At 35.0% G+C, this 26,349-nt stretch overlaps 4 protein-coding genes across 7 annotated transcripts; 2 read left to right on the top strand and 2 right to left on the bottom strand.

Annotated features, from left to right (window-relative positions):
* Positions 1-1,673: 1,673 nt before the first annotated feature.
* On the top strand, positions 1,674-6,003 carry LOC115998999 (U-box domain-containing protein 5). Of its 2 annotated transcripts, none has more exons than XM_031238707.1 (6): positions 1,674-2,112; positions 2,451-2,544; positions 2,744-2,929; positions 3,184-3,291; positions 3,471-4,588; positions 4,766-6,003. In XM_031238707.1, the coding sequence occupies exons 2-6, from the start codon at positions 2,488-2,490 to the stop codon at positions 5,529-5,531; spliced, it is 2,235 nt and encodes a 744-aa protein (XP_031094567.1). In that variant the 5' UTR covers positions 1,674-2,112; positions 2,451-2,487; the 3' UTR covers positions 5,532-6,003. The 2 variants fall into 2 exon arrangements, with proteins under 2 accessions (XP_031094567.1, XP_031094566.1); XM_031238706.1 differs by having other exon boundaries at positions 1,675-2,112; positions 4,763-6,003.
* A 746-nt stretch (positions 6,004-6,749) lies between these two features.
* Positions 6,750-9,612, bottom strand: LOC116000134 (tubby-like F-box protein 5). Of its 2 annotated transcripts, none has more exons than XM_031240163.1 (5): positions 9,325-9,612; positions 8,396-8,969; positions 8,220-8,307; positions 7,849-7,978; positions 6,750-7,750 (listed from the first exon to the last, which is right to left on the bottom strand). In XM_031240163.1, the coding sequence occupies exons 2-5, from the start codon at positions 8,744-8,746 to the stop codon at positions 7,093-7,095; spliced, it is 1,227 nt and encodes a 408-aa protein (XP_031096023.1). In that variant the 5' UTR covers positions 8,747-8,969; positions 9,325-9,612; the 3' UTR covers positions 6,750-7,092. The 2 variants fall into 2 exon arrangements, with proteins under 2 accessions (XP_031096023.1, XP_031096024.1); XM_031240164.1 differs by having other exon boundaries at positions 8,396-8,751.
* Positions 9,613-18,917: 9,305 nt separating this feature from the next.
* Positions 18,918-22,247, top strand: LOC115999687 (laccase-11-like). The gene is made up of 7 exons (XM_031239553.1): positions 18,918-19,156; positions 19,474-19,625; positions 19,716-19,960; positions 20,130-20,258; positions 20,488-20,982; positions 21,166-21,594; positions 22,070-22,247. The coding sequence occupies exons 1-7, from the start codon at positions 19,058-19,060 to the stop codon at positions 22,198-22,200; spliced, it is 1,680 nt and encodes a 559-aa protein (XP_031095413.1). The 5' UTR covers positions 18,918-19,057; the 3' UTR covers positions 22,201-22,247.
* On the bottom strand, positions 21,747-25,051 carry LOC115999688 (phosphopantetheine adenylyltransferase-like). 2 transcript variants are annotated; one of them, XR_004094020.1, is made up of 8 exons: positions 24,863-25,051; positions 24,706-24,777; positions 23,913-23,972; positions 23,285-23,379; positions 23,080-23,149; positions 22,858-22,963; positions 22,355-22,524; positions 21,747-22,224 (listed from the first exon to the last, which is right to left on the bottom strand). XR_004094020.1 is itself a non-coding variant. In XM_031239554.1 (7 exons), exons 1-7 carry the CDS (start codon positions 24,983-24,985, stop codon positions 22,508-22,510), a joined length of 543 nt encoding a protein of 180 aa, XP_031095414.1. In that variant the 5' UTR covers positions 24,986-25,051; the 3' UTR covers positions 21,778-22,507. The 2 variants fall into 2 exon arrangements, 1 of the variants encoding a protein (XP_031095414.1); XM_031239554.1 differs by having other exon boundaries at positions 21,778-22,524.
* Between the last annotated feature and the right edge of the window lie 1,298 nt (positions 25,052-26,349).

Below are 26,349 nucleotides of genomic sequence, written 5' to 3'. Positions count from 1 at the left end.
TATCCAATCATCAAAATTCAAAATCAATAACCCCATGAAGAAGAAAAGAAATAGAGATAAATAAACAAATAAATAATAAAGAAAGAGACTCCCACAAAAACAAAAAAAACAAAAAAAAAACAAATAAATAAATAAAATTGACTGATTCCACTTTCTTCGATTCTTCTCCAATTGCCATCCAAATGTCTTTCTTGATTGTTCCAAACCTTTATAAATAAATAAAATATACATACATACATACATATATATATATATATATATATATATATATATATATATATTGACACACAACTTTGGTTTATTATATTTATTTATTTATTATTATTATTGGATGAAAAGAGAACTTATGATTACTACGTGAGACCATGGGCTGTGAAGATGCATATTCGATAAACTCTATCCATGTATAATAGACTGCAAATTACACAATAGAAACATACCAGATTAGAAAGTTCTTGTGCAATAGAATCAATCGAAAATGTGTAGGTAATAGTTGAACAAATATAATTTATTTTTAAACTACAAGTGATTAAAATTAAATATAAAAAATGTTAATTTTAATTTTAAAATGAAATTGTTTTCCTTTATATAAACTAACAAACAAAACATACACACAAAAGAAAAGTTTATAACAACTAAATAATTTATAGGTTGTGAAGCACTTTGTACTTAACTAGCACTTTTGTGGCTCTCAATGAGGGAATATCACAAGATTAATGTATACTACCTTGTAATAAAGTCAATAGTAGTTAAAAAAAATTATAGATTTAATTTCAGGTATGTGATTATTTGTATTTTTAATTTTTAGTTATCAAATACATAATTAACTACATTTAGTTCTCCGACTATTGAAAATATATTATTTTTAATCTGTACACCATTAAAAATGTGTTAAGAAAAGATTAAAAAGACATATTTTTAATTTTCGGGTAATCAAATTGGTTGACTTTAAACTTGATGACCAAATTTTACAAAATTATATTTCTTTTATCCAAATTTAGTTGTCGTGTCAATTAATCTTTAATCAAAACAATTTTTTTCTCTATTTTTAAAAGTGTTTTGTTATAATTTTTAAATCGACATTTTGTTGTATACTATTTTTATGTTTTTTTTTAAATAATTACAATTTATATATAAATATTAAATTAAATATTAATCATTTTGTTCAATTTTACTTATCATACTTATTATTTATTGGTCAAATCAATTCATCATTTTTATTTATTTCAAAATATTTTTCTCATTAATTTTAAAATTAATTTTTTTCATGTTTAATAGTATTTTGATGTAGTTGTAAATATATATAAATTTTATATACTAATATTAAATTTAATATTATGAAAAGTCAAATTATAAATAATTTAATCAAATCCCAATGAAAGCATTGACTTTTTGTGCTTCAATATCATATTGTACAGAGTAACAGAGTTAATAGTACTAAAAAAAAATCAAACACAATAAATGAAATGAAAGGAGTAAAATTTTTTTTTTATGAAGTTGTAGAGCATTGATGATCATGGTTACGTTGTTAGGGAATGGGCTATGGGGATCTTTTGGTTCTGAAATTTGACTTGGGAAATGATTATTTTTCCACAAAAGCATTCAAGAGTGTCTGCGGCTTTTGGATGTTTCCTCAATCCTCCCTATATACCCTTTTCTTCTTTATTTCCTCTCTGTACTTCTAATCTTTCTATCCCTGGGTAGGAGTGGTTATCAGTTTACCCGCTATTTTACGTAAAGTCCACTATACTTCAACTTCACAAGTTTCTCTCTCTTTCTCTCTCTCCTCTGTGCCTCTGAGGTGTTGTTGGGGCCTTGAATGGTATTCTTTTGGATTTTCCTATGTGAGTTAGGTGGTTGCTTTAATGGTGAATTCATGTGCTGTTCCTAGTTCGTGGGTTCTTATGTGGTGACCCAAAATCTCTAGGCTTATCCGCTTGGGAAGACAAGTGGGATCTTTCATTTTTGGGCTTCTTAAAAGACTGGGGTTTTCTTCTCTGTGCAAGAAACTAAGAAAGACTGCAGCTTTTCTTGAGTTTGAACTAGGTTTTACTGCTGCAAGTTTGAAATTTTGCCTGGAATCCATCATCTTTCTGATTCTTCTGTTTGCAGGTAAGAATTTCTGATCATTTGCTTGGACTGTGCTTGTAATTTACAGTGAAATTCTTGGTTGAATAAGTTTTCTTTCTGCCTGATTAAGTAGTTCTTGGAATCTTGGCATGGTTATTTATTATTTGAATACAAAATTGATTGGTGTTTTAGAAGAAAAGTAGGCTATGTAAAACAGATTAGATGACTAAAGTGGTGATATTTTGTCTTTATATTGCTATGTAAGACAGATTAGATGTGGGGTTTGTGTTCTTAATGTTTTTTAATATTGTTTTATTAGTGATTACTGTTTAATTGTCATTTAAACAAGGAAAACTTACCAATTTTTATGCTTCTGACAGTTTAACCATTCATCTGTGTCACTGATAATCCTTCTTTATGGGGAGTGATCCCACTGAAGGTGCAGAAGCACTCCCGTCTCCTCGGTTGATTAAGGTATAGAATTGATGTGTTCTCTGTTGAAATCTTGGTTGTCTCTACTTATGAAGAAATTAGTCCATGTTTCACTTTAATCCGGTCTGCCTGTGAGATCGGGATTTGGTCTTTCTCGAGTCTTGTTAAGTTGTTTGCACTTAGTCATATGGCGCTATGTTAGATTTGTCTAATATTATCTCTGTGGCTAAAATGACTGTAGGTGCATCTTCTAATGTGTTCGGAATTGATCAAGTTTGTGACTAGAGCCTCGGAAATACTTCCCGAAATAGAAGCATCTCGACCTCGATGCACATCGGGATTGGAGGCACTTTGCTTATTGAACCAAGCGATTGACAAGGCCAAGTTAATACTTCAGCAATGCAGTGAATCCAGTAAGATCTATTTGGTACGTATCATGTGACATTTTGTTGAAAAGGATGATGTCTTTATAGTTTTCAAGAGGCGAGTTTAGATCGTCTGTTAAGCTATGCTTTGTATGTATCTTGGAACATTTTCAGAAAGTGTCACTAATCTCGCTTTATTAAGGTCTAATGCCCTTCTGAGTGCTTTTGGAAAATGTATAAGTTGATCAGTTTAGTTTATTTGGCTTTCGTATTCCATCTTTTTATAACCGTATGGTATTTTCTATTGTATTTGCAGGCTCTAACGTGTGATGTTATACTCGCAAGATGTAAAAAGTCAATGAAGTTACTGGAGCGAAGCTTAGGCGAGATGCAACATATGGTCCCCGTTATGCTGGCTGCAGAGGTGAAAGAAATTAAAAATTTTCATTTTTAAGGGTTTTTATCCTATCGTTCTACCCTGTTCAGTTAGCCAACCAGAAAATTTTAGTTTAAAGCACCATTAATTTTCCGTTATACTAACCCGACTAGATTTGGATTAAAGTCTATTTGAATCAACTAAAGTTAATTAATTACTGTCTGCAGATTTCTCAGTTAGTTGTTGATCTTAGAGGAGCGAAATTTAGATTGGATCCATCGGAAGAAGAGGCCGGGAAGATTGTGAAAGAATTACTTCATGACTATGCATCGACATCTTGTCTAGTGGGAGAGAGTGCACCCGAGGCCATTCAAGTTGCGATGCTAAGGCTTAATATTTCCACGCCTAAAGCTCTTGTGATAGAGAAAAGATCTATCAATAAAATGCTGCAGGATAAAGTTGTTGAAGGTAATCAGTCAAAGAAGAAGATTTTGTTGTTCTTCCTAAATCTTCTTAACAAGTACGGGAACAAAATTCTGAAAGAGAAATCGGAGAATAGCTCGGTACAGCTTGACGATCCTTTTCCATCTGCTGGCTCAGATGGTCCATCAACTGAGGTTGAATCGCCCGTTAAACGTGGAGCTGGAGATGCTGATTCGCCTCCAAATGAATTCAGATGTCCTATATCGTCAAGATTAATGTATGATCCCGTTGTAATTGCTTCCGGGGAAACCTACGAGAGAATGTGGATCCAGAGGTGGTTTAATGAAGGCAATAGTACATGTCCAAAGAGCGGGACGAGGTTGACTCACATTTCGTTAACCCCAAATAACTCGATGAAGGACCTAATATCGAGGTGGTGTGCAGAGAGCGGAGTTGCTCCTTCTGACCCGAATATGCAGGCTGCAGTACCTCACCCATGGGAGCTTTCATCCGTTTCAATCGCTAGCCTCGGAAGTTCTATGAACGATCTGAGGCTTCCGTTAGATTTCAGCAATTTGTCACTTGGATCCTCAGACTCAAATCCCAAGATCACAAGTTACCCGAGTTTGTTGTCAACAAACCCTAATGGGAATTCTCGTAAATCTCGGACCAGTTCGAGCATGAATGAAATGGACATGGAGTCTTTGTACAGTCTGGAATCACTTTCCTGGGAATCTCAATGCAACTTGGTTGAAAAAGTTAGGAATAGTTTGCAACATAGCAATCGAGCTCCCAAGCAGACCTCATCTGAGAACTATGTTCAACCGCTAATGAGATTTTTGAGTTCTGCACATGATATACCAGACGAGAACGCCCAGATATTGGGGTGTCAGTTGTTGCTAACATTCCTCAAGAAATGCAGGTAGTCTCTCGCTCTTTACCTCCCAAGTAATCTCGTTTAAATTATATGATTCATTCCTCCTAGTAACACACAAAGCTAGGGTTTTAAAAACGATAAATATTAGGTAGAGGGAATGTGTTGACCAATATGTAAGATGTTTCGGGATACTAAGTAACTTTTGCTTGCTTTTTGCAGTAGCAATGCAGCCCGGTTCTTGGATGACAATGCATACGAATTGTTGGTATTGTTTCTTACGACGAAGGCTTCTACAGAAGCTCTCGCCATCTTGGAGGAGCTGTCGTGTCAGAGCTTCTGTCAATACAAAATTGCGGAATCTGGTGCCCTCAACCTCATCCTCGACATGCTCAATTCCGAAAACCTAGATTTGTTGGAGCCATCCATCAGAATCCTCTGCAACTTGTCTGGGAACGACAACATCAGGCTTTTATTCGTACCTTCCGAGCTGATCCCGAGACTGATTCCGTTCTTCAACGATGCCTCTCTCGCGAGATATTCCTTAGCCATCTTGAAAAACTTGTGCAACAACCAAGACGCCAGAATTTCTGTCGCTGAGACCGACGGGTGCGTTGCTTCTGTGGCAAAGCTACTGGATAGTGACAATCTCGAGGACCAAGAGCACGCGGTGGCTGTTCTTCTTTCGTTGTGCTCTCAAAGATCTCAATACTGTGACCTAGTTATGGCCGAGGGGGTTATCCCCGACCTCGTGCATATATCTCTCAACGGGAATAGCAAAGGAAAGGCAATGGCTTCAGAAATGCTGCGGATCTTGAGAGACGAATGCCACAGCATTGGAGAACCTTCCCAACCCGACCCCAATGCCACTCAATACACTGCCACTGCCAATGGCAACGACTCTACCGAGAGAAAACCATCAACCAAGCCAACGGGAATTCTCGGGAAATTGTTCAAAGGTACTTCTTCCGCTGCAAAAAGGAGAAGGTAGGAACCGGATCCTCTCCATCTTATTCTAGGACAAGATACTAACTATCGTCAGGATTAACACCTAGGAGCAAGATTTGCATCTAAAGCCGAAGCTAATGGCGCTAACTAAGGCGTAGCTGCTCGGCTTACGTAGATGCTGGGATCTCTGCATAGCAATGTACAGTTCTGCATAATATGAAGTGGGATTTGCTTATTATGTTATTTTGTGGTAGATGAGAAGATATTGCTATTAGTGAAGTAAAATTTGTGTATATGAATTAGGAGTGTAGATGGGGTATAGGTTTGGAAGTATTAGGTGGAAAAATCCCATTTAGTATAGTGATCTGCAAATGGATGAGAGTTTGCAGATTCTTGAGTTGGGTGCTTCATTATATATGCTGTAGATCAATGAAGTCTGTTTTGTATATGATGACAATCTATTTTGAATTTTTTGTTCTTTTTATGGTATATATTTTGTTCTAAGGCTTTTGGCATATCTCGTCGATGGTTGTAGACTCGTGATTATATTAGATTTTAACTAATTTGAATTCGAGCTGTTGTCGAGGATACTCGTGATAACGCTAGATTCTAACTAATTTGAATTTGAGTTATCTCGAGAACAGTCACATTGCATGTTGAACCCTAAAACTTAGACTTCTTACTACTTTTACTTTGAAGACTGGTGGAAGAAGTAAATTGCAAGATGTGTTTCAACTGACTGACATATCCCACATTCTCATTTTATAAAATTTGAATTCTAAACTTCAGACCCCTCACTGCTCCTACTCTAGAGATTGACATAGGAGATAAATTGTGGAATGTAATTCAACTGGCCGCCTTGCCCTAAATACCTACAATATGCTCATTGATTATGCATGTTTTGTCACTTTTGTGTGTGTGTTGCAGTGAGAGCTCTGTCAACCCTTTAATGTTGCAAGTTGCAATTTTGTCCTATTATCTCTCAATTGGGAGGGACATTCATATCCTGCAGATTAAAGTCTATGAACCTAGACCCTGCAATCATTTCTTTTTCTTCTCTTAAATGATCAAATGGATGGGGCTTGTTAGGATATTTAATACAGAGAGTGGTATTCTACCATAATGTGGTCCAACAATGAGATTCAGTTCACATTTGTGACTATGATTTGAATTTTGTCTAAATTTGAGGCAATTTCTTAAAAAATAGAACAGTGTTTATTCAGTTAATTCGGTTTTAAAATAAACTAAATTGGTCATATAGTTGGCTCGGTAATTACAAGATTTCGAGTTCGACTCTCTTGTGCCAGCTGTTAGAATGTATACAACAAAATATCAGTATTATTCTCAATATACATCTTTGTCTTTTGGTTTTCATATATTGAGCTTGTGCCTCAATTCCTCAATTTCAACAATAAACAGGGAAGTAAAAGAGCAGTTCCTTTGATCTGAGCAACTAACACTGAAGAAGCTACTTACTAAGCAGCATTATTCTCAGCAATAATTAATGGGCAGTGGCATCTTTTGTAGGGGAATAAACAGAACTCTACTGTTACCAGCAACAAAAACGAAAGATGATCAGGGTTTACGATCCACATTAAGATCATTCACTCGCAGGCTAGTTTCGTGTCATAGCTGCTCAAGCAGATTGCAAAAGCCTGGAAGGCGGAAAGAGGATAGCGATAGTCCATGGTGAAGATATCCTTCCCAATTTTCCCGAACTGCAGGATCACTTTCTCTTGTTCTGCAGCGGGAACGTTGTGGGACGGGTCAACTGCAGCCACGAGTTGGAAGTTTTTAACCGAAGCCACTGTGACCCGGCCTTTAAAATTTAGGCACCAGCACTGCAACTGTTCGTGCCATCTCGGGGCCTTGTTTTTTAGGGCAAGTGGCTCTTGAGAAGGCGGGGCTGATTCTAGAGAACCAGGAAAATCTGTGGCTGGCTTCTTATCTTTTGAAGCTGTTAAGGATGACGATGTTCTATCAAAGCTTTGCGGGAATGATGTTGGCGTGGGAGCTGTGCCCCCCTCCTGAATCGACGAGAAAGGAATTGTTTGCATGATGCACCGCATTCTCCTTGGCCCTCTCGTGCGTAGCACATTGAGTTCATAGCAAATACTCGCGACACTGTAATTACACGCGGATAATCTCGGAGACACTTGCTTAGTGTGGAATCTTCGACTCAGTTGGCTGTTTTGCTCAACTGCAGCATCATTTGGCGGTTGGCTATCGTATACGGTGAACTTGGTTCGAAGGAAGTTAGACCTGGTGACAGCCAAATTATAGAGCATAAGAACCGAAGAAATAGACAATGCTAAAGGCTACTACGTGAGAGAGCGATGGATGTAGACAGGAATACTTGCCTCAGTTTCCCGACATATGTTTGGCTGGCTCGTGAAAAATCACCTGCAACCAACGATATCACAAAGTCCGTGCTCGTTGCCCTTCTCGTCTTTTTTGCTGCCAGCAACAATTTGTCACTCTCGTCCTCAGCTGAACAAATGTTGATATGATTAGCACTTTAGCGGTGTACATTACAAATAACATAAGAATGTGAAAAAAACAGCCATATACATTATCAGTAATCGCCATATTGACTAGAGATGGCAAAAAACCATTCTTGTCGACTAAGGTCCTCATATAGCCCAAATCTCGACCAACATCTAAGCAGAATGCATTGGTATGATTAAAAAGTAACATAGCAGAGAAATAAAAGTCTCAGAACATGGCTTACATGGAGTCAAACCAAGGTAGAGGCGATAAATTGAAGTAGCTCTATCCCTTTTGATAAAGCACTGGATTGGAGGATCTCGAGGTCCTGGCTGATGGAAGATAGATAGGAACTTAACTTTTCAGTTTCAAATTCCATTGACAATCAGATTAACAAAAAAGCAGTTGAACCATAGTTACCTGCTTCAGTGAAATGGGAAAGGTTAGCCTCCCGCATTCCTCAGGGGTCTTGACAATGGCCTTAGTGATCTCCCTCCACGATTTACAAACCGAGGCACAAAACAGAACCACAGTCCGTGCAGGCCATGATGTCTCGCTCTCCTCAACTCTCTGAATTATATCCAACAGCAATTCAGGCGGTAGATTCGCCCACCGCCCCTGCTCAATTGGATCACAATGAGCCAAATCGGGAGCTATATGTGACAGCGTCGTCCTACTCCGCCATTGCCTCCCTTCCAACCCTCTCCTCGACATGCTCCCTATCCCGTCTTTCATCTCCCTCAGCTCGCGCACAATGCTCTTGAACGACATCCCGACTAATCATACCAATCAGGCAATCAAAATTCAAAACCTTACCACCTAAACGAAAAACCTAACCTATACTACTAAATCAAGAAATCAAAAGCACCCCCCAATCTTTTCTCCTGCATTCCAAAAGCCAGATGAATGTTTCTCCCAAAAACAATTCTTGGTTTTATTTTCATCAGTCTAAGACTAACCACACCATTCCCAGGCTTTGAAAGCAACATCTGACCTAGAATTCAAAGTTTGAAGTGGGTCAAATGGGGCACAAGTTTGACAGGGGTATTCAACTTTCAAATTTTACTTTAACAAGTGTAAAATAAGTAAAAGTCTGATCTTTTACCAAAATCAGAAGCAACATTGTTCAAATCAGACATATCCAGAAGCTAAACATTCAATATTAGGGAAAGTGTGAAACACTCAAAAAAAAAAAACATAAAAAACCATGAAATCAAAATTGTGGGATAATCAACTTTGTCACTTATAAGGCACCAAAGAAAACATTAAGCAATAAAAATTCGAACTTTACACCTGGAAATAACACCAACCCAGAAAGCTAGAGATAGATGAAGGAGAAGAAGGTGAACCTGAGCTAAGAAGATGCAGAGATCGGTGAGAAAACAAAATAGATCGAACAAAGAAACACGGCCATTACAGACCGTGTCCTCCCCCACTGACTTGATTACTTCACCCGGCTTCACATTAATCTCTTGGTGGTCGGATTTCACATTGCCGGAACTTACCGGCGCCGCCGCCACCAACACCGCCGTGTCCTCCTTCGCCGTCTGGAATAAAGGTGAAAGCAGAGGTCACGCCACGAGCTGAAAGATAAACAAAGCCACCCTCTCTGTCTATCTCTAATGGCACCAAACAAAAATTTAGCAAGACTTCAAGACAACTCCAGTTTTTTTTTTTTTTTTTTTTTTTTAAATTTAATATTCTAACCATAAATTTTTGAATTTTCGATAATTATATTTTATAAAATATTATTCTGTCTTAAAATCACTTATAATCATGACATTATCTATAAATAAATAATGTGATTTATTTCTGACAACCCCAACCAAGTTAGGTGATTTGCCAACCACAAATTACAAGTTCGACTCTTATTAAGAGCGATCTATTAAATTTAAATTAACTTATTATTATATATATATTAAAAACATTTCATTTGTATTAGTTTAATAAAAATTTGATGGAAAATATTTGGCAGTATTATTTATGGCAAAAAAAAGCAGGTTATTGACGTGGCAAATAACTAGGGCATCCAGTGCATCACTTGATGTAAAGGCTAATGGGACCCACAAAAGGTGAGGGAAGCGTGATTTCTAATTTTCCTCACAATATTAGAAATTTAAAATGGACACGCACTTATTATAAATAGAAAGACGTGAGCCGCAACAATGAGTAATTTTAAAGGAATCCGACATTTTTACTTTTTACTACTGGTAATATTCATTAACCAAAAATAAAAAATCATAACAAAAATTGTATGAAATCATCTCGCAGACAGGTTTGTGATATGGGTCAAGTCGTAAACAATTTAATGCGCAAGTATTACAATTTCAGTTATAAACGGTCCTCATTCCGTTCGTTCAATACGGATCGGATTGAGTTAAAATTTTCTCAACTCGTGTAAAACAGCTCGGACCAACCCGTATAGACCGGGTTGACTCCTATTTTAACAGCTCTAATCTTGTACGTGTCACTTAATCATACTTGCCACTTTTAATCTATCAATTATTTGTAAAATAACTTGTTTGTCATTGAGTTTTATTAGAATTGAGTTGAAAATTATATTGCATAACTTTATAGACAATTGAAAAATGAAAAATAGTGATTCTATATTTGAGGGATGAAGCTGTTTTTTTTTTTTTTTTTGAGGGATGAAGCTGTTATTTTCTGTAATATATTTTATTATTTTATACTCAACATAAATGATAGAGGACTTCAATTTTGCAGTTTTTCTATATAAGATTATTAGTATTATTCTGACTTTTGTCTCTGCAACATGTGATTCTACTTTTTAATAATTTTGTTTATTTTCTTTTTTAAAAAAAATTGATGCAAGTAGCTGGCTGGACATGCATGCATGATACTACGTAATAATCACCTACCATTACCAAAATTAGGGTACATATTATTATGATAACAATGAATGAGGAAGAAAAAGAGGTGGTGCATAACAATCATGATATGCATGCTAACATGACACAATCATGACTTTGGGTTGGATACATCTTCTTTTTACCCATCCAAGTTTATTAATAATATGAAAACCAAATCTATTGATGAAGTTGAATTTTTGTTTTTCGCATTTAGAATGGTAACGGAGCAGGTAGAGGAGTATACACTTTTCTTTTTTCTGTCTTTGTGAGTTGTGACTCCGCCCCACTCTTCACCTCCGTTTGGGAATAGACATGTTTCCTATTTTTGTCCCTACAAAGGAATATTTAGGGATGAAGAATTTCCAAATTTCCATTCCCGTTCCTACAGAGGAATATATTTAGGGACGGAGAATTTCTATCCCTACTCAACCATCAAACTAGTAGTTTAGTACAATTTTTAATATTGAAATAAATTTTTTTAAACATCAACTTATTAATTATTAGTTTAGTATATATATAAAACTTTTGAATCGCGTATAATCTTAACTGAATTTTAGCTGAAGAAATTAAATTATATCAAATCGTCGTCTAATGAGTTTTGGATAGGCATAAAGCCTAATTTAATTAAACTTTGAGATGTATAAGTAACGAACCTAAAAGCTTTATAAGCCAAATGAAAGAAATTGAACTTAAGAACGGTCAGTTGCTCTTTTGTTGGATTAAAATGGAACAAACATAAAGGGTCTGCCTTCACTCCCTCCCTGTCATGTTAAGTTAGCCATGATGGTACAAATGATAATGAACAACCCACCTTTTTCCATTCCTACATACTCAATAATTCATACAAGAATATATATATATATATATATATATATATATCAAATGAGGACTAGGTTTTTTTGTGATAAATGTGAACTAATTTAAGTCGTCTATGTAGGATGACCAACGGCTAGAAAATAAGAGAAAAAATGGTAGGTCAATTTCATAAAGTTTGTACGTATATTTATGAAATTAATCCCCCATCATTTTGTTCCTTTTAGTTTTCTTTGTTCTCCAACCGTTAGAGACTAGATCATTAATGACTAACATTTGTCCACACACATTTCTCACGGCAAGTCTTGTTCTCATAAGAGGAAGATCTTAAAGTTGTTATTTTGCTACTAGTACGTTATAATTTTTGGTGAAATTTTAAGCGTTGATCTTAACAATTGACATTATATAGCTGATCACAAGCAAGTTTGTGCATTTGCTACTAGCTAGCTATTACTTTTGTCATAGTAGTAATTATAAGCATATATTTGATCATGACACAACATACTTTGCCTACATAACGGAGGTTGCACACTTGCACATACACTAATTTTACATATTTTTTCTTTGACGGATCATTAAAAATTTGTAAAATAAAATGAAAGTCTGGATAGTTGTCACACAACCATGACATTCGATATGGACAACCCCTAACTACGTACCATGGCTATCTTTTCAAAGTCTAAACAACTATGACGATCACCATAACTGCCTGTTCCATATCTAAATAATCATGACAATTGCTAGGAGTATCTAATAATTGTCCAAATCTAGAATCTAGATATAGTTTGTTTGAAAGCTTTATGTGATTTTTTTTTTAAAAAAAAAAACTTATAAATCAAGCATCAACCTCTTATTAAATGATAAGGGAAACTTTCCAACATGTATGCATCTAAGCTGAGCCCTAGATATGATGGGTGATCCAAGAAGAATGTGTTGGTTGGTGAATAATTGGGCAGCTATAGGACTCAAGAAACCTTTATACTCGCATCCTATCCATGTAGGTAGTTAATAACATTAAGAAAAAATTAGAGAATTCACTACATTAGGTGAAACTCTTACTCTGTGACTGTCAATACTTGATCCTAAGTTTTCATCCTCAATTCATCACTTAAATACCAATTAATCTATCCGTGCAAGCTCAATAGTTAAATCCTTTCGACTTCCGTTTCCTTCCTAGCACGAACCAGAAACTTGCAAGCATCCCTACATTCTTCATTATATTATACGTGATAGATGAATAGTATAATAAAATGACAATATGCTTGCCTACATAAATAATTGCAACTATGTCACCACATACAAGCTAGTACAAGTAATTATCTTGTAAGAAAGTTTGATATCTTCTAACTACAATTTTATATTCGAAATTTGTAAACAAAATAACAAGTAATATACGATAAGACATTTTCATATTATTGGAGGAATTGGAGATGTATGATGAGACATATTCATAGAAAAGTTAACATTTGTGTTGATTGGATAGTTTTAAAAGTGGTCATGTTTAATTGGTTGCGTTTATATGTAACTAGAACCCACTAGACATATCAATTGCTTTTGACAATCTACTGTACAGTTTTTGTAACTTGATTGATATTCTTTTTTCTCCCTTTGTGTCCAAATAATAATAGTGACAGCAACAATAACAACAAGAAGAAAAAAGTTGTGTTGAATAACGTACATTGGAGATTTTTATAGTTAGTTGTACGAGAATTTTTTTATAAAATATATACGATTGATATTTTTATTAAGTATTTATATTTAATTTTTATCTAAATATATAAACATATAAATATAAACTCCTCATTATTATCTTAATTATTATATTATTGTATTTTTGCAACTTTAAATTTAATCTCGAACTTAAACTAACTCTAAAAAATGATTTTTTTTTAAAAACACAACTATATAATGTACATGCATGCTAGCTAGTCCAGTAGTAATGAACTGTTGGATAGAAATCTTGGAATATTATTTGAATTGTATTGGATGGGGATGGGCCTATCTAGAATGTGAACAGGCACATGAGTGAACATCCATGTGCAGTTGTATCAGGTTGTCCCATATCCATAAATGCTTTGACCACCACTTATATACATAGTAAGCTAAGAGTGGTCGGGAACACGTAGAATAATTCTCGTATTAAAATGTCACGTTTTTATTAACATCTTTTTAATAGACTCTGTTAAATATGATATTTTTAATGTAATTATATAATTTACAAATTGTTTTCAAAAAAATATAATTTACAAATTACTTATTATACACTTTTAAATAATAACTATAAATTTTTCTCGTTACTATAAATAAATAAATAAATAAAAAGTGTTAGCTTAGCATGGAGTTAAGTATTTTTCTTTTATAAATTTCTCAAGGCATGGGTGGCTACGAGTACGTACGTGCAACGGTGCAATGCATGCATTATTATCATAGTATCATCTTCGACAGGGATAAGGTTGCATAGCTAGGGTTATCCATTCCCATATAATTATTCCCAATCATTTCCAGCTCCATATATTTTCATACAGCTATTTTCACTTTTAATAAACTATTATATTTCTTTAACGTTTAATTCATAATTATTAATTTTTCACATTTTTGTATAATTATTAAATTTCTATCGCATTTTATTTTTGTTGATTAATAATATGAATATTCCTATTTAATGGTATAACAACTTAGAACCATGCGGACTTGCCGACCACATATATATTGGCTATGTTTGGCAAACCTAGCTGAAAAGGTAGCTGAAAACTGAAAAGCTATAAGCTCGAAGCTGAAATCTGAAGAGCTGTTAAGCTAGCTGTTATAATTAAAAGTGTTTGGTAAAATTAGCTTTTTGATAAGCTGATAAATGTAAAAAGACTAAAAAGGACATCTTCGTACAATTTAAATAGGTTTGTTTATATATTAAAATACAAAATAATGAAATCAATATATTTTAATAAAATATAAAGTAATAACATATATTTGAAATCATATAAAGTAAAACAAAATGTTTATAATTCATAAAATTAGTTCATACAAAAATCAATGTTCAAACACAAATGTTAAATTGAAATTACAACCAAACATATTGAAGAGAAAAAGTCAAAAAAGTTTTAATTGGAAAGGGTAAATGATGTTATTTCTTTAAAATAATAAGGTTAAAGATGGAAAAAAAAGTTAGGAAGCTATTAACTTATTTTGAAACGCTACCTTAGATAGCGTTCAAAAATAAGCTCTTATTTTAAGCTACTAGCTTATTTTAGGAACATTACCAAACAGAGTTTATAGCTTATTAGTAGCTTAAAATAAGCTATAAGCTCCTAAATAAGCTTTGCCAAACAGAGCCATTAACTATGTGCGCCCCAGTCCATTTGGTCTTAAGGGCAATGCCGACTTGCAATTATTATTATTTTTTGGGAAAATTATTGTTTTGGTCCTGTAATTGTTAATTTAATCTCTAATTTTTAATTTAGTTGAATTTACGCTTTAATTATTTTAAATTTCGTCAATTAAATTTCATAGTCACTATTTTGGTAACTAACGACCGACTGACAGAATAGTGACTAGAGAACTTAATTGACAAAATTTAAAATAATTGGAGCGTCAATTTGATCAAATTAAAAATTATGAACTAAATTGACAGTTGCAAAATAATTGAAGGACCAAATCAATGATTTATTTATTTTTTGAGTTTTTTAATTACTATGAAATTTGAATCCAGGCCTATGATTCTTATTGGGCTTTTACCATAAACTAGTCAAAATGTTCATCTAGTTAGCCTAGAAACACATTTCATATGCAAATCAAGGCCCATCAGAAAAATAACTTCTTTATTTTAAGAAAAAAGAAGAAGAAAAATAAAAACCTAAAGAAATGTGTTTTTCCCAACACCTTGGTTGAACTGTCGTATGTGGTCTTTATAGTAATATTTAGTTTTACCCGACTTTTTTTAATGCTTGTACTTCGTAAAATATTCCTACACTTACATCACATATTATGTAATGTATGTGAAATTTAAACAAAATATTTTTCTCATATATATAAAAATTTTGAACACAAATTTGATTACATGATGGTATAGCAGTGGCATTACCCCCCCAAAAAAAAAAAAAAAACCTTTTTTTTTAAGATGTGATTGTATCGATTTGTATGAGTAAACTTATATTATTTAGGTCTCCTAAAAATTTATAAAGAATTCTTAAACTCATTATATTCAAACCATCTAAATATATTAAAATCAAACAAAAACAATCATAATATTAAAACTTTGGTGAAATCATCAATGTTGTGAAGGGTCATCCGACACTCATACCGTATCTAAAAAAAATATATAGTTTTATATGTCTTGGCCTATTAAAGTTGGTAATCCAAAAAAAAAAAAAAACAAACAAACGTTGGTAGTCCAGTCAATTCTAAGGTTATGTATGTGCAGGGTTCTTATCAATAGCTTGATTTAATTATTGAATTACATTTTTTTATCAAATTAAAACATAATAGTGTTATAATTTATTTTACACAATTTATTGCAAAGCTATAATCAAATAGACCTCACTTTTTTTTTTACACATACAACATCGGATACGTACAAAATGATAGGTTCAAATTTAACTTGTGTCCTGGATCTTTAATAGGTTGATATGTTAATATATTGTCTATATTCAAGTTCTTAATAAGTTAACTCATTAATATACAATACAAACGCAGCCCAAAAAAGAAAAAAAAATCGCAGTGCATTATTTACGATTGTTATACCATGGACCAGGGTTCATATTACATTGTCAACACTGATACAAAAATTTTGTACTTTCCATCAACAGATTTTGTACTTATAATTAACAATTTCTATCCATGTAAACAAATAACTTGATAATTGCTGATACATAATATGATAGCTACAGGTACATAAACGTTCAACTGCAAGTACAGAATATGACAACTATAGATATAGAATTTATTTGAAGGTTATTTTTGGACCGGGTCTGCAATGTAAGGTAGAACCTGGTCTATGGTATAATTTGTCGTTTAGTGGAATCGTCAACGTTGTGAAGGGTCATCCTACTATCATACCATACCTAGTTTAGTCTATTAACGTTGGTAATCCTGTCAATTCTAAGGTCTTCCCATATAAACGTATTACCTAATACCTCACCTACTGTTTGTTAACACGCCTATTATTATATTTCATTTCAAGTTGTGCAGTCGTGCCCCTAGTGAATACTTATTATTTTCAACATTATAATTTGTTTATATTTAACTTTTTATTATATTGGCTGCAATGTAATGTTTCACTTGCATGCACCCAATATCGCAAATTATATCGTGGACCGTGGTCCACAATGCATTGTGGACTGCGGTCCCAAAACGACGTCGTTTTGATTAATGAAAACAGACAGATGAATTCGCGCCACTCACTTTCATTTCATATATACTGCAGTTACATTTCAACACAACTTCAGTTACATTTCAACACAACTGCAGTTACATTTCAACACAACTACAGTTACATTTTGATATAACTACAGTTTCATTCGATAATATAAAAACACAAATGTGAAACTGTTATTCAGTATCTTTTCATATACACTGCAGTTACATTTCAACACAACTACAGTTACATTTCGATAGAACTACAGTTTCATTCGATAATATCAAAACAAATGTAAGGCATCAGTATCTTTTGAGATGAACTGTAGTGTCAATTACGGGCTCCGTCTCCCACTTATTGAAACGACGTCGTTTTGGGACCGCGGTCCATAATGTATTGTGGACCGCGGTCCACGATATAAGAACTGCCCAATATATCATATTTTATCTACTATTTTGGAATTTATTGTACTCCAAAATAGAAACCGTTAAGCAGTGGTTGACAATATTTTGTCATCAAAATATTTTTTTTAGTTAATTGTTTGATATATACTACCTCCATCCCAAAATGGTTGTCTGGTTCGTTTAACGAGGCTTGACTGAAGTAATTTTTAATCTAATTTTTTATATTATTAAGTTTATCATTAATATATAAAATTTATATATTTAGAAACTACATTAAAAGTACTATTAAACACAAAAAATTAAATTTAAAAATAATAAAAATTACTAAAGAAAATAAGCAAAAGAAGAGAGAGTTGGTTTGACCAATGGATAGTAAATAGGACAGGTAAAATGGGACAGAGGGAGAATATGAATTAAGGTGAAAGGCTTCTCTGAGCAAGACGACGACGTTGGAGGGAAGATTGAGAAGCAACAAAAGCTTAAAAGTAAGACTAACCATGTCCGGCCCACGGATTAGGTTGAAGATGTTTCAAAAATCACAACGAACTCAAAAATGCCACACTTATAATATAATCTTATATTAATTGCATCACACATATGCATATTCTTGATCCGTTACGTTATTCCCTTAATTTACAGGGAAACTCACACCTGCTATTGGATGTCTGCATTATGTGAAGTTTACTTTGTGATTCTAGTTAATAGCAGATCACTCTAAAATGGAGTCGAGCTTGTTAACCTTGTGGTTAACAAACCAACTCTCCAACTAATTTGACTAGGGTTACCTATTATGTTATTCCAGGCAATTAAATAATTACCATATATTATGGACGTCGACGATGTATGTACTTAGTTATTATTTGCATATCTACCCTAACCAACAAAGGACTATAATGAGGCAAATCAGCTTATGTTATTAATAGCTGATAGACTCAAATCAAGAAAGCTAATAGACAATTCTGATTTGACATGAAGTTAAACTTAATTAGAACGTTATAGTTACAAAATCAGTTGTGTGAATTTTCCAGTTAGTTATTCCATGCAGCTAAATAATTACCCTTACGGACTATGTACTTAGTTACTATTCACGTATATCATAGGAAAATATTACAACATACACTGATTAGCTTGTCGCCAATAATGTAAATGGTGTCAACAATAATAATAGGGTTAAAAAACCACATAATTTCTTTTTCTTTAAGGTAAAGATCCTGGTGGCGGCAAGAGCTGATGTGATCTGTTTGGTTGTACATATCTCTCATCCCCTCCATTAATTTTTGTATAATATATATGATCTAATCTTCACCATCTTCTTCTTCAATCCTTGACAAGCTTGAGTACATGGTGGATTTGCTAAGCCTCTACGTCAGTGAATCCCTTTAAAAATTTATATATATAATGTCTTGCTTTCAAGCTTTAATTTGGCATACTCTGATAATCCTTTTCTTTTCTGTCTACCTAATCATCAATAATCTGTTATATATTCATACAGTACATTACACCCTCTCTTCTACCCCCTTAACAGACTGATAATCACACTCTGCCTGCTAGCAACAGCGACCCTTCCATCTATATATACACATTATCCTGACTTCTTCAAGTCCCATCATTATCAGCTTCATTTGCATATTCATATCTGTCAAAAATGGTGAAAAGTATCAGAAGGGACGTGTTCGTCGCGTTTCTGTGTCTTGTTGTTTGTCTTTCTGCAGCTGAAGCTGCCATTAAGACCTACCAGTTTGATGTGAGTTGAATTATATTGCTTGATCATATGCTATTCATGATATGGAATCGCTTTATCAAGTTGGTCAGGCAGTTAGCTGTGTAGCCACAAGGCTATAGCCTACAAGTTCGACTCTGATCAATAGGAGCAGCATATTGAACTTCTTGATTTGAGCTGATTAGCTATAAGCAACTTAGCCGGTTTACTGGTCTGTTGCCGGTTAAGGTCAAAAGGCAATTTACTGGTCTGTTGCCGGTTAAGGTCACAATGCAATGTTTTTCCAATATACATTATCAGGTAGTGAATGTAGGTTTCCCTAACTTTTGGTTTATTTGCAGATTCAAGAGAGTAATGTGAGTAGGCTGTGCCATGCAAAACCTATTGTGACTGTTAATGGGATGTTTCCAGGGCCTACCATTTATGCCAGAGAAGGAGACAGAGTTCGTATCAATGTTACTAACCATGCACAATACAACATTTCCATTCACTGGTAAAATGCACAGCTAGCCATGGATATATGATTGTTAGAAAACTGATGTACAGTAATAAGTAATTAATGTTGGTATGTTAATGGTTGCAGGCATGGACTGAAACAGTATCGTAACGGTTGGGCTGATGGACCGGCTTATATAACGCAATGTCCGATCAAAACCGGGAATAGTTATGTGTATGATTTCAATGTGACGGGCCAAAGAGGGACATTGTGGTGGCATGCACACATTCTATGGCTAAGGGCAACGGTGTATGGTGCAATTGTGATCATGCCACAACAAGGAACCCCCTTCCCTTTCCCTCAACCCGATAGAGAGGAAGTAATTGTACTCGGTAAAGTTCTTTTGCCTTTCTTATTCCTCAGTATATCTTCTGTGTGCTTCTTAATATTTTAATTAATTCTGTCTCAATTCTCATATGAATGACATGTGTTCTTACTTTAATATTTTCCTGTCACGTTACCTAGACCTTCCTTACCGAATTTAGGTTTGATACGTTGCAGGAGAATGGTGGAATGCAGACGTTGAAGCTGTGGAGAATCAAGGCAACCAATTGGGTTTGCCCCCAAACATGTCCGATGCTCACACCATCAATGGAAAACCGGGACCTCTGTTTCCATGTTCTGAGAAACGTATGTAACCAATACTATAAAAGAAGTCATTTTTTTTTTCTGAAACAGTCAACTATGATTCGTTTAGCTCATTACACATTTATTTGCTGATTAGAGTTATGAGGTCCGTTACCTAATGCATACTGTAGAATAGTAGTTGCTGGTTTCAATCCAAAAAAAAAAAAAAAGAGTAAATTTATGCCAAGGATGAACTGGTTCATGTATTAACGTTGTTTGTGTGTTTGGACAGATACATTTGCAATGGAGGTTGAACAAGGAAAACTATATATGCTCAGAATCATCAACGCTGCGCTCAACGACGAGCTATTTTTTGGGCTTTCCGGTCACAGCATGACCGTGGTAGAAATCGACGCAGTCTACACGAAGCCGTTCTCGACGAACGCCATACTAATCGCGCCGGGACAGACAACCACCGTTCTGGTTCGCACTAACCAGATCCCCGGCAGATATTTCATGGCCGCCAGGCCATTTATGGACGTTCCGATTCCGGTGGACAATAAAACAGCCACTGCCATATTCCAATACAAAGGCATCCCGGACACAATCTTACCGACACTCCCTCTTCTCCCGGCTCCCAACGACACCAATTTCGCCATGAGCTATAACGCCAAGCTTAGAAGCCTTAACACTCCCAATTTTCCAGCCAACGTTCCCCTGAACGTCGACAGGCATATGTTCTTCACAATCGGTTTGGGGGTTAATCCTTGTCCGACCTGCTTGAATGGTAATTGAAGCATGTGATCCATCTTAACTAAACTTTAATCCCCACATTACCTGCTGAATTTCGAACTTTAGTCTTTTTTTGTCAAATACTACTTACTAAACTACCAAACTGAGCCGATCACTAAAAACTTAATCTGATAATTGGATTGCACGTTTATGTTTATATATTATATATACTTAACAGGTACAAAATTGGTGGCTTCCTTGAACAACATTTCCTTTGTGATGCCGGAAACCGCCCTTCTCCAAGCTCATTACTTCGACATGAACGATGTGTACACTTTAGATTTCCCGGACAAGCCTCCGACTCCGTTTAACTACACCGGCGCGCCGCTCACCGCGAATCTCCGGACGGTTCGAGGGACAAGGCTCAGCAAGATTGCCTTCAACTCTTCTGTTGAGTTAGTTATACAAGACACCAACCTCCTGTCAGTTGAATCGCACCCTTTCCATCTCCATGGCTACAACTTCTTTGTAGTTGGAACAGGTGTTGGGAATTTCGATCCCGCTAAGGATCCTGCAAATTACAACCTCGTTGATCCTCCAGAAAGAAACACCGTTGGTGTTCCTACCGGTGGTTGGGCTGCTATTCGATTCAGAGCTGATAATCCAGGTACTAGAAAACACCATTTTTTTCATATTACTCCATGTGAAATCCTTCATTCTTTTTTGAGTAACGAAGGAAACTCGTAATCACTATTCGAAAGTGTGCACTGGATAAATCCCGCCTTATAACCCTAACCAGCAAAGAATCACAAAGATAAATCGGCCTAATTTGTCTATAGTTGATCGACTTAAATCAAAAACGCCAATGGACAACTTTCATTGGGTGTCAAACTTGCCAGTAACCTGGATGTGCACAGGATAAACCCCTCCTTATGATCCTAGTTGACAAAGGACTACAAGAACTTAAATCAGCCATTCAGCCTAGGTTGAACATAGCTAATGAGTTCAAACTAAGAAAGTCAATAGACTACTCACATTAAGAGTCGAATTTAAAATCTTGTGATTATCAAACCAATAACCTGATCAACTTAGCTAGTCTTGAAATCCTTCATTCTTGACTTATCTTTTGAACATTTCTTCAGGGGTGTGGTTTTTCCACTGCCATTTGGAGCTTCATACAGGGTGGGGGCTGAAGACAGCGTTTGTAGTAGAAGACGGACCGGGTTCTGATCACAACATTCTACCTCCGCCGGCGGATCTTCCACCGTGCTGATGATACTAAACGACGGGGATTATTCTGTATCATACATGTTTGAGACATATATATATATATATATACCACACGATATATTGTTTAACAAGAAAAATGTAATAAAATTTCAGAAAAATTTGATTGTTCACATTTCTCCATTTCTCATTTCACATACATGATACTGTGTTCTGTGTTGTCCTCCAAGCAAAGAAGCTTTCAGGTAAGAGCGAAGATGCACAATTTGCCTCGAGATGATTGATCGAATGTAGTTTCTGGAAAACAAGTTTATTGTAATGATATCTACAGTTCTATCTTCCATGGAATGATGTCACAAGTTCATACCACCTGCACGGGGACGAATGTTCCAAGAGATAAAGCAAATGACGAGATAGAAACTTTATGTTCATGTCGTATACAAGCTCAACTCGTTAAGCAATTAAGGAACATCATAGTACACTAATTCGATGTGTTACTAAATCTTAAGCTGAATTCTCTTCTCCCCGCCTTAACTATTCTCCAGTTAGGAAAAAAGCCAAATGCACGGGAGGATTTCTGCTGTTTTAACCTACTTTAACCTGAACGGGTTCCTCAAGGAAGAGCCTTTATATGATATTTCAGTTAATCCACGAGAAGGACACAAGATAAGTAAATCATTAGTCGTATGAAATTATATCTAACCTTCTGGGCGAGTGTTCGTGAGCTTCTTGGCTTCTAGCTCTCTCAAAGCAGTGGAACTCAGTTTGTCTCCGGTCAATTCTTCAGAGAGTAGATCTACAACTTCAATCTGCATAATAAACTCAATAGTGAGACTTCATAGTTCAAAAGATAAGTAGCAAACAGAATGACACAAGATAATGATGTTTCTATCTAGAAAGGTTTATCGTTAGCCAAAGATCAGACCTTTAGTTGTGAAAGGCCTCTCTCAGCCCTCTTCTTATTGACAGATAATCCACCGGGCAATGTCTCCTTGCTATAACAAAATTGCCATATTTTAAAGAAATTGAACTTGTGAAGGACTAGATAAATTAAGAGCGGGAGAAGAAAGATAACATGAAAGGATAGAAAAGGTAGGAAAAATAGGGTACAAACAGGAAAATCTAAGAACCTGACTACAATAGCCTCCAAATTCTCATCAATGATTGAAGGACCATAAGGATCGACAATCGGCTCTGCTTGCACAACCAGCTCTGCCTTGATGCTCTAGACAAAATATTCGGAGGCGCATATCACTATCAGTTAATTGAAGAGGGAAATCTCCCCGTACCATTCCCAAACAACTAGCTTGGTCAGTCATTAACATGGTCAATAGACAAGTGATTGATGGTTTAGGTAGGCACTCATTTGTGTCATTTTTGGGACTTGTACACTATGTACCCTACTAATCTTTTTCTATAAACACAACACATTTTACATTTAGTAGATTATTATCAGGTTAGAAGAGGCCAAAGAACAGCAGAAGCTTATGGCATGCCACTTAAACCCACCTACTTTCTTCCGGCAAAGTAGATATTCCTAAAGCAGAAAGCATTTTCTAAATAAAGATTTGACGACTAAGAGACATTGCTGCACCAGTTTAAAACGCCAAAGAACAAAACACTTTTTTGGTACACCCGAGGGGGAACGGAATTCAACTCAAAACTCCTAACCTTTAGTTAGGAGGCGCCTCTCCTCAGCCATTTGTGCAAAACACCAAAGAGAGAGTCATAAATTGTCATTAGTATAATTATTAGTACCTTAATGAAATCTTCAACATTTTGCATTCTTTGCTCAATTGGCTCTATTAGATCAGCATACTGCAGAAGGAAAACAGTCATTAATTTTCATTGCATTGACATCTCAAATAGAAGGAAGAGAGAAGATCAAAAGACCACAATCAGAGTAATGATAGAAGACTATAAATTTTGCTTAAAACAAAACCTGCCAACCTAAACCATTTGCTACAATCTTAAGTATCAATAGTCATTGCTACATTTCCACTGCAAATTTTAAAACTAAATATCACAAAACATAACCACACTATGCTTTTCTTCCAAACCTTCTATCCCTTTTGTAAGCTCCCCTTACATCCACCCCCTAGAATAAGTAAAAGAATTAAGATGCCCGCATGGGCAGTTCAGTTGATTCCTAGGTAGTAGATTGTGGGCAAGGACACCATAACAAGCCCTAGCCATCATTGGGAGCTACCTTGAATGTGGTGGGCTCCTTGTGGACACCAACACTAGTCCTCCCCACCTAATGAGCTACTGAGTCATGTGATTTATTGATCAGGGAATTCGCCTTTTGTGGGCAAGTAAAAGAACTAAGGTCGAAGATTGCAAATCATCTCTGTGATTGAATTAACTCAATCATCCAATAAGCAGATCACCTTTGATATGCAAATTGCTAAAGTGAATAATATGCGATCACATTGATGAAAGAAACATAAAGCTGAAATCTTTATTCGCATTTTCAATAAACAAATCTTAGCCCTTGCCCATTACTAAACTAAACACAAAATAGTTAAAATTTAGAAAGAAAATAATATACCTTCTTCTTGGTCAACATTGGGCCAGCGCAAACACCAACTACGACTCGTTCCCGGGAAACCTCAGCCGCAGCCTATAAGACAAAAGATATTCGGTAACAGAGAACAAAGGGAAATTAAAAATTATGTGCAAATTTGAGATTGTGTTGAAGGAAGGACCTTGAGGAAGAGGCGGTGGCCGTCGTGTAAGCGGTCGAAAGTGCCGCCGAGAACGACGGCGGCGTATGAATCTGGCGGAGAGGAGGTTGAGTTGATCGGCGATTGCTCTTCCATTATCGGCATTGGGGCGGCTGGCTATGAGTGGAGTGGGGTGTGTTTCGAGAGAGAAGAGAAGTAACCAATTGAAGTTAGTCAGCACAAGGTTAGTTGGCAGGAAAGCAGTCAGCACGCCGCTTTGGACTTCAACGTTCACGTGTTTTAACTTGAGTTAATACTCGATTTGGTCCATGGACTATTAAGATTTCACTATGTTAGTTTTCAATTTTTAAATTTGCTCAATTTCATTTCCAACTATGTAATTGTTAATCAAAATGGTTCTAAACAGGATTATTTTTGGTAGAATTACATAGTTAGAGATAAAATGGCAAAAGGGTCAAATAGGCCCATGTACTACCATTGATTGTTCATCTAGCACCATGAACTAAAATATGGTCCATCTAGGCCATTATACTCTTAATAATTTTTCATCTAGCATTTTTAGCCTATTTCTAACAAGTTACCCATCTAATTTGATGACATGGAAAAATAAAATTAGAAAAAATGATGACATGTTATTTATGTGGATGTTTTGGATGATTTCTACCCTATTTCATTAATGAAAAAAAAAATTTCTTGCAATGAAAAAGGGTAGAAATCAAAATTGCTATATAAAGTTTTAAGAATTAATATCACTTTTGGTCCCACGACTTTTGAGTTTTATCAATTTTGGTGTACAACTTTAAATTTTTTCAATTTTGGTCCCTAATTTTATATTTTTTTATCAGTTTTGGTCTTCCGGCCAAATTTACGGTGAAATGTTGTCGAATTTTATATTTTAAGGGTAAAATCGTCATCTCAATGAAACGTCATCATTATCTAAACAAAATCACTGTAAAATCATATTTATAAGAGTTTTATCGGCGCAAATAATGGGGAAGACAGACAGAAACTAGATAGAAATCTATGAGATTTATAGCATCGATGATTGACAAATCCTTATTTTTCTCTTAATATGATTTTTATTTTGTTTAGATATTGAAGATCTTTCATTAGGATAATGATTTTGTCCTTAAAATATAAAATTCTGCAACATTTTACCATCAATTTGGCAAGAAGGACCAAAACTGATAAAAATAACAAAGTTAGGTACCAAAATTGAAAAAATTTAAAGTTGTACACCAAAAGTGATAAGACCTCAAAAGTCATGGGACCAAAAATGATATTAATTAGTTCAAGTTTTAACTACAGTGTGTATATAGCGGGGTATTCACTATCGTTCAGCAATGAGATTTCATGAAAATCGATATATGAAAATTAAATTATTTTTATAATAACTTAAGATATTGTATTGGGTAAATTTTATTTTATTTTAAAAATAAATTAATATTTTTGGATTTTGGATAATTGAATAACTTAAGATATTGTATTTTTGGATGATTTCTTGCAAT

The sequence above is a fragment of the Ipomoea triloba genome, chromosome 12, assembly GCF_003576645.1.
Source record: "Ipomoea triloba cultivar NCNSP0323 chromosome 12, ASM357664v1".
NCBI classification, from domain to species: Eukaryota; Viridiplantae; Streptophyta; class Magnoliopsida; order Solanales; family Convolvulaceae; genus Ipomoea; species Ipomoea triloba.
Note: the sequence above shows the minus strand (reverse complement) of the source record. Positions and strands in the feature narration are given on the sequence as shown.

Bases quoted from the DNA above. Each gene is read 5' to 3' on its own strand.
- LOC115998999 (XM_031238706.1), top strand. From the start codon at position 2,488: ATGGGGAGTGATCCCACTGAAGGTGCAGAAGCACTCCCGTCTCCTCGG. The intron at 2,545-2,743 runs GTATAGAATTGA...AAATGACTGTAG, and splicing joins CGTCTCCTCGGTTGATTAAG to GTGCATCTTCTAATGTGTTC. The intron at 3,292-3,470 runs GTGAAAGAAATT...TACTGTCTGCAG, and splicing joins CCGTTATGCTGGCTGCAGAG to ATTTCTCAGTTAGTTGTTGA.
- LOC116000134 (XM_031240163.1), bottom strand. From the start codon at position 8,746: ATGTCGTTCAAGAGCATTGTGCGCGAGCTGAGGGAGATGAAAGACGGG. The intron at 8,308-8,395 runs GTAACTATGGTT...ATCTTCCATCAG, and splicing joins TTCCCATTTCACTGAAGCAG to CCAGGACCTCGAGATCCTCC. The intron at 7,979-8,219 runs GTAAGCCATGTT...ACATTTGTTCAG, and splicing joins CTACCTTGGTTTGACTCCAT to CTGAGGACGAGAGTGACAAA.
- LOC115999687 (XM_031239553.1), top strand. From the start codon at position 19,058: ATGGTGAAAAGTATCAGAAGGGACGTGTTCGTCGCGTTTCTGTGTCTT. The intron at 19,961-20,129 runs GTAAAGTTCTTT...GATACGTTGCAG, and splicing joins AGAGGAAGTAATTGTACTCG to GAGAATGGTGGAATGCAGAC. The intron at 20,983-21,165 runs GTAATTGAAGCA...TATACTTAACAG, and splicing joins TTGTCCGACCTGCTTGAATG to GTACAAAATTGGTGGCTTCC.
- LOC115999688 (XM_031239554.1), bottom strand. From the start codon at position 24,985: ATGCCGATAATGGAAGAGCAATCGCCGATCAACTCAACCTCCTCTCCG. The intron at 24,778-24,862 runs GTCCTTCCTTCA...TTTGTCTTATAG, and splicing joins GCCACCGCCTCTTCCTCAAG to GCTGCGGCTGAGGTTTCCCG. The intron at 23,150-23,284 runs GTTCTTAGATTT...ATTTTGTTATAG, and splicing joins TTGGAGGCTATTGTAGTCAG to CAAGGAGACATTGCCCGGTG.